At 45.4% G+C, this 7,023-nt stretch overlaps 2 protein-coding genes across 2 annotated transcripts in view; both read left to right on the top strand.

Moving 5' to 3' along the window:
• Positions 1–399: 399 nt before the first annotated feature.
• On the top strand, positions 400–3,594 carry PCDHB6 (protocadherin beta 6). Its single transcript, XM_006923003.3, has one exon. The coding sequence runs from the start codon at positions 601–603 to the stop codon at positions 2,983–2,985; it is 2,385 nt and encodes a 794-aa protein (XP_006923065.1). The 5' UTR covers positions 400–600; the 3' UTR covers positions 2,986–3,594.
• Positions 3,595–5,133: 1,539 nt separating this feature from the next.
• Positions 5,134–7,023, top strand: part of LOC102889360 (protocadherin beta-17-like) — a 3,056-nt gene continuing 1,166 nt past the window's right edge. Inside the window, exon 1 of the mRNA XM_015597936.2 lies at positions 5,134–7,018. Coding sequence (XP_015453422.1) covers positions 5,375–7,018 — 1,644 coding nt within the window. The 5' untranslated portion in view covers positions 5,134–5,374. The remainder of the gene's footprint in view (positions 7,019–7,023) is intronic.

The following is a 7,023-nucleotide window of genomic DNA, read 5'->3' as shown; positions in this document are numbered from 1 at the left end:
ATAAATTGCACTGGCAAAGAATAAAAGTTGATCATAAGAGGTTTATATTGTCTGAGGGAGCGATTTTCAATTAAACATTAGTGTGCATAAAAATCACTTAAAGAGAAAGATTGAAGTTGAGATTTCTGTTAGCACCACCAGAAAATTTGATTCTAGGTCTGGAGGGGAGCCCAGGAATAGGCTTGAGAAAAAAAAAACCCTCAAGACTTCCAAGTACTCCTTTATGCAAGTGGTTCGAACACTTCAATTTGAGAAGCACTGACTGGATCTAAAAGCCTTTAGAATCCTCAGATTTTGTAAATGGTATTGACCTACAAGCTCCTCATGAAGTTATAAATTTGAACGCGTGGTGGCAGTGCAGGCTAAGAGAGTAAATCCAAATTCTGCAGATTCCGTGGACGCCATTTCACCGAGAAACCCAAGAAAAAATACAGAGCACATTTAAGCTAAAGCCAAGATAGAAGTGTTCAGGAAGGCAGTAAGCACCAGACATATTAAAAGAACGAATTCGAAGCAAGAACATTTCGGAAGGTCGACGGTGGATGCAGTGATTGCGAGTCGAAAAGGATTTTTCCTCTGGAATCAGACATAACAATAGAGATGGCACAAACAAAAGCCCATCGCAAGAAAAGGCAAGTGGCGACCTTCATTGTATTGATGGTTTTGTGGGAGGCGGGTTCAGAATCAATTCAGTATTCTGTGTTGGAGGAGACAGAAAGTGGCACATTTGTTGCTAACTTGACAAAAGACCTGGGACTCAGGATGGGAGAGCTGGCTGCGCGGGGAGCCCAGATTGTTTTCAAGGGAAACAGACAATATTTGCAGCTCGACCCACACACTTATGATTTGCTGCTAAATGAGAAACTTGATCGGGAGGAGCTTTGCGGCTCCAGTGAGCCCTGTGTTCTACCTTTCCAGGTGTTACTGGAAAATCCCTTAAAGTTTTTCCGGGCTGCCTTGCAAGTCAGAGATATAAATGACCACGCCCCGAAGTTCCCGGCCGGAGAAATGCTACTAAAAATATCAGAAATTACTACTCCAGGAAAGATATTTCCGTTGAAAATGGCACAGGATTTAGACGCGGGTAGCAACAGCCTTCAGAGCTACACCATCAGCTCCAATTCTCACTTCCATGTTCTCACTCGCAATCGCAGCGACGGCAGGAAGTACCCTGAGCTGGTGCTGGACAAAGCGCTGGACCGTGAGGAGAAGCCCGAACTCAGGCTAACCCTCACGGCTCTGGATGGAGGGTCTCCGCCCCGGTCAGGGACCACAGAGATTCAAATCCAGGTCTTGGATATCAATGACAATGCCCCCGAGTTTACTCAGGAGCTCTATGAGGCGCAAGTCCCTGAAAACGACCCCCTAGGCTCTCTGGTTATCACCGTCTCAGCAAGAGATTTAGATGCAGGATCCTTTGGGGAGGTATCTTATGCCCTATTTCAAGTCGATGACGTTAACCAACACTTTGAAATAAATGCAATCACAGGAGAAATTCGACTGAGAAAGACATTGGATTTTGAAGAATTCCAATCTTATCACGTGGATGTTGAAGCCACAGATGGCGGAGGACTATCAGGAAAATGCTCTATAATCATTAAGGTCCTGGACGTGAATGACAATGCCCCTGAATTGACTGTGTCATCACTCAACAGCCCCATTCCTGAAAACCTGCCAGAGATGATAGTGGCAGTTTTCAGTGTTTCAGATGCAGACTCTGGGCATAACCAACAGGTTATTTGTTCTATAGATGACAATCTCCCCTTTCTTCTAAGACCGTCGGTGGAGAATTTCTACACCTTGGTAACAGAAGGAGCGCTGGACAGAGAAAGCCAAGCTGAGTACAACATCACCATCACCGTCACCGACTTGGGGACTCCCAGACTGAAAACCCAGCACAACATTACCGTATTGGTCTCCGACGTCAACGACAACGCCCCGGCCTTCACCCAAACCTCCTACACGCTGTTCGTCCGCGAGAACAACAGCCCCGCCCTGCACATCGGCAGCGTCAGCGCCACAGACAGAGACGCGGGCGCCAACGCCCAGGTCACCTACTCGCTGCTGCCGCCCCAGGACCCGCAGCTGCCCCTGGCCTCCCTGGTGTCCATCAACGCGGACAACGGGCAGCTGTTCGCCCTGAGGGCGCTGGATTACGAGGCCCTGCGGGTCTTGGAGTTCGGCGTGGGCGCCGTGGACCGCGGCTCCCCGGCGCTGAGCAGCCAGGCGCTGGTGCGCGTGCTGGTGCTGGACGCCAACGACAACTCGCCCTTCGTGCTGTACCCGCTGCAGAACGGCTCCGCGGCCTGCACCGAGCTGGTGCCCAGGGCGGCCGAGCCGGGCTACCTGGTGAGCAAGGTGGTGGCGGTGGACGGCGACTCGGGCCAGAACGCCTGGCTGTCGTACCAGCTGCTCAAGGCCACGGAGCCCGGGCTGTTCAGCGTGTGGGCGCACAACGGCGAGGTGCGCACGGCGCGGCTGCTGAGCGAGCGCGACGCGGCCAAGCACAGGCTGCTGGTGCTGGTCAAGGACAATGGCGAGCCGCCGCTGTCGGCCAGCGTCACGCTGCACGTGCTGCTGGTGGACGGCTTCTCGCAGCCCTACCTGCCGCTCCCGGAAGCGGCTGCCGACGCGGCCCAGGCCGACCCGCTCACGGTCTACCTGGTCATCGCGCTGGCGTCGGTGTCGTCGCTCTTCCTGTTCTCGGTGCTGGCGTTCATCGCAGTGCGGCTGTGCAGGAGGAATAGGGCCTCCTGGGTGGGTGGCTGCTCGGTGCCCGAGGGCCACTTTCCGGGCCACCTGGTGGACGTCAGCGGCACGGGGACCCTGTCCCAGAGCTATCAATATGAGGTGTGTCTGATGGGAGACTCAGGTACTAGTGAGTTCAAGTTCCTGAAGCCGATTCTTCCCTACTTCCCTCCTCAGGGCATTGGGAGGGAGATGGAGGAAAACCCCACCTTGCCGAATAGCTTCCCATTCGGTTAAGTATTGGATTATTCTGCAACTCCTACTTAGTAAGTTTGGAAATCTCCTTTAACTTAAAGTTATATGTTATTTATGGTTGCTTTCTTGATTATTTCACTACTGTTTCTTTTGGTGACATCAAAAGAAATTCAGATACTTTATTTACACAGTATATTATGATTAGTAGTTTTTATATTAGACAATCTGAATAAAAAGTCAATTTTTATTTGCATAATTTTAAATTTTTGAAATTCAATCATCTATTGTTTTTACAAAAAATTATATTCCAACGTCCTAAGATTGTTTTTCTAACTATTGGTAACAACTGTCATCGCTATTGCTATGAAGAGAAAATTTTAAACGGGAGTGTTCGATATTATTTAATCTGCCCTTATAAGTCTCATTTTGGGGTAACTCCTACAGTGTGATAAAGATAAACCCTAAAGATGGCTAAATACTAAAATAGGAATTTATATGATTTCAGTATACCCTATATATAATAGTCAATACATAGTTTCTATGAATGTAGACTTTTCAAAAGTATCTACATATTAATTTACAGTTTGTGAGCTTCATGTAAGAATATAATGGTTTTTTTTTAAACACCAGGCCAATTATAAATGTTTAATAAATATTTACTGAAAGTTATTAACATTCCTATAATGAATTAAAAAATAATTGTCAAGGGTTACAGAAATATTAATATCCTCTCTACACTATAGTACCCTTGCCAATAAGTGAAATTATTAAATATCACTTTTTTACTTTCTTCTAGATAGAAAACACCCTCCACTCATTCTAAACTTTATTACAGATTATAAAATGCTTGAGAGTACATTTTTATTACCTTATCTTTGACCAATTATTTCTAAGTTCAAAGATATTGTTTAAAATCCAAATTATATTTTTCAAACTCCTCCTCCTAGTTTCTCAAGCTTCTATATGTGTGATACCTGCCAAGACCTAAGTAAGCTATTAGTGCCAGGTTATCAGATGATGACAGGTTTTCCCTTCTAGTGTTGTATATTAATCATTTATCTTTATTAACCATAAAATCATTTACAATTTAACCCATATTTGTTCTTATATGTGTTGATATATTTGAAGTATTTTATGAGAAATTCCTCTTCAATTTCCCATCAAAGTCAGACAATTTATACTAAAGTGACAATCGAGTGAAATTTTTATTTTTATCATTAATTAAAATGGAAGTGGGCTTAACTAAATTATATTTGGCTGTGTTTTGTGTCCAAATAAGTGAATTGTCATGGCTCTTTGTCATGGATGGTTACCAATAGATTCAATGAGTGTAGGGAATACTTATTCTGTTTTATTCCCAGATTTTTAACCTGTCCTCCTTGGAATAATAGCATTCTTCTTTGGTAGAAGCAGCTTGTTTTGCTATTATCACTCCAACCACATGACTTTTGTTGGTGTGGTGGTGTTTTTCAAACCCCTTCTCCATAGTCCCAGAAGATGTACACTCGGATGGGCCCCTATCCATTGCTGCAAGGTCAAAACCCTTTCCTAGAAAGTATATCTTTGACTTCATTGATTTTATTGTCTTTTTCATGTTTGTAGAAAGACATTGCCCGAATTCTGAGCTCCTATTGACTTCTAATAAAACAAATGGCAATTTCCTCTCAACTTTACTGGGCTACGCACACAATGAATTTATGAAGGAAAAAAATTCCCAAAGGCTATGTAGCCTAGAGACTGACAAGAAGTCATATTTTTTTCAGGAGTTATAGGTCTATTTCAATTTGGGAGTAGAAAATGTATTTAAAGTTCGTAACTTCTAACACAATAGAACAAATTATGATTTTTGTAATTAAATGTAAGCTCCTCGAGAGCAAGAATTTTTGTGTTTAATTTACCATCTTATATCTAGAAACTAGAAAATTTTCTGCACAAATACTTATTAAATGACTAAATAAATTTGTCCCCAGCTGAGTTTTGTATACTGAACTTGTATCTTTTAAAAGAAGATGAATATAGATATAGATAAATAGGTATTACTTTGCTCTCAAAACTATTGTTAGCTCCCTGGAGAAGACTGCACAAAAGATAACACTCCACGACCCAAAAGGCATTCAATGCGTTTTCGCTATTACATTACGCTTTAAAATGAAAATTACCTGAAGTTGTAAAGCAGAACGCTTGGTGGCGCTGCAGGATAAGAGTGAAAAAATGTCTCATGACTTTGAGACTCCATAAAGCTGAGCAGTGTCTGGCAGCACACAAAGGAAACATTTTACACCACCGGGGATAGAAGATTTCAGAGAGGCAGCTATCTCCATGTCAGTCCGTGTTAAGAACTAACTCAAGATTATTAAGCCAAGATTGCAGAGTTGGCTGCAAAGCAATTATTTTGTGATTTAATACTGGATCTTTTGCACCTGGAGGAAGGATGGAGACACAGCTACCCAAAGCGCCCCAGAAAAGGCAAGTGACCGCCATTATCATTCTATTACTATCGTGGGAGGCGGGCGGTGCGACCATTAAGTATTCTGTTCCAGAAGAGAAGGATAGTGGTTCTTTTGTGGCCAACCTAGCGAAAGATTTGGGGCTGGACTTAGGGGAGCTGGCCATGAGGGGCGCCCAGATTCTTTCCAAAGGGACCAAACAGCATTTGCAGCTCGAGCAGAAGAGTGGGAATTTACTCCTAGAAGAAAAAATGGACCGGGAAGAGTTGTGTGGTGACACAGAGCGATGTATACTGCATTTCCAGGTGTTACTGAAAAACCCAGTGCAGTTTATTCAAGGTGAACTACAGCTCCAAGATGTAAATGACCATGCCCCAGAATTCCTGGAAAAGGAAATCTTTCTAAAGATCTCAGAAAGCAGCCATCCGGGGACTGCATTTCCTTTGAAAATAGCTCAGGATTTAGACGTGGGCAGCAACACAGTTCAGAACTACACAATTAGCTCCAACTCCCATTTCCATCTTTTTACTCGTAATCGCAGCGATGGCAGGAAATACCCGGAACTGGTGCTGGACAAAGAGCTGGACCGAGAGGAGGAGCCAGAGCTCAGGTTAACCCTCACGGCGCTGGATGGCGGGTCACCGCCCAGGACTGGGACATCCCAGGTTATCATTGTAGTCCTGGACATAAATGACAATGCCCCTGAATTTGATCAGTTACTCTATGAGGTTCAGGTATTAGAAAACAGCCCTGTAGGCTCCCTTGTCATCACTGTCTCTGCTAGAGATTTAGATGCTGGAACTCATGGAGAGCTCTCCTACTCATTTTTCCAATCCTCAAATCAAATCATTCAGGTGTTTGAAATAAACGCAATCACAGGAGAAATTCGATTAAAAAGAATGTTGGATTTTGAGGAAATTCAATCTTATCGAATGGAAATTGAGGCCTCAGATGGCGGGGGTCTTTCAGGAACCTGCACTGTAGTCATAGAAGTAATGGATGTAAACGACAACGTCCCGGAACTGACCATGTCATTACTCATCAGTGATATCCCAGAAAACGCACTTGACACTGTGGTTGCTATTTTCGGAATTTCAGATCCAGACTCTGGGGACAATGGCAAAATGATGTGTTCCATCCAAGATCATCTCCCCTTTCTTCTGAAACTTACCGTAGAAAATTTCTACACCTTGGTAACAGAAGGAGCGCTAGACAGAGAGACAAGATCCGAGTACAACATCATCATCACCGTCACCGACTTGGGGACACCCAGACTGAAAACCGAGCACAACATAACCGTACTGGTCTCCGACGTCAACGACAACGCCCCGGCCTTCACCCAAACCTCCTACACGCTGTTCGTCCGCGAGAACAACAGCCCCGCCCTGCACATCGGCAGCGTCAGCGCCACAGACAGAGACGCGGGCGCCAACGCCCAGGTCACCTACTCGCTGCTGCCGCCCCAGGACCCGCAGCTGCCCCTGGCCTCCCTGGTGTCCATCAACGCGGACAACGGGCAGCTGTTCGCCCTGAGGGCGCTGGATTACGAGGCCCTGCGGGTCTTGGAGTTCGGCGTGGGCGCCGTGGACCGCGGCTCCCCGGCGCTGAGCAGCCCGGCGCTGGTGCTGGTGCT

The sequence above is a fragment of the Pteropus alecto genome, unplaced genomic scaffold, assembly GCF_000325575.1.
Source record: "Pteropus alecto unplaced genomic scaffold, ASM32557v1 scaffold78, whole genome shotgun sequence".
Classification (NCBI taxonomy): domain Eukaryota; kingdom Metazoa; phylum Chordata; class Mammalia; order Chiroptera; family Pteropodidae; genus Pteropus; species Pteropus alecto.
The sequence above is the reverse complement of the archived record's forward strand: the minus strand, read 5'-3'. Positions and strand labels throughout refer to the sequence as shown.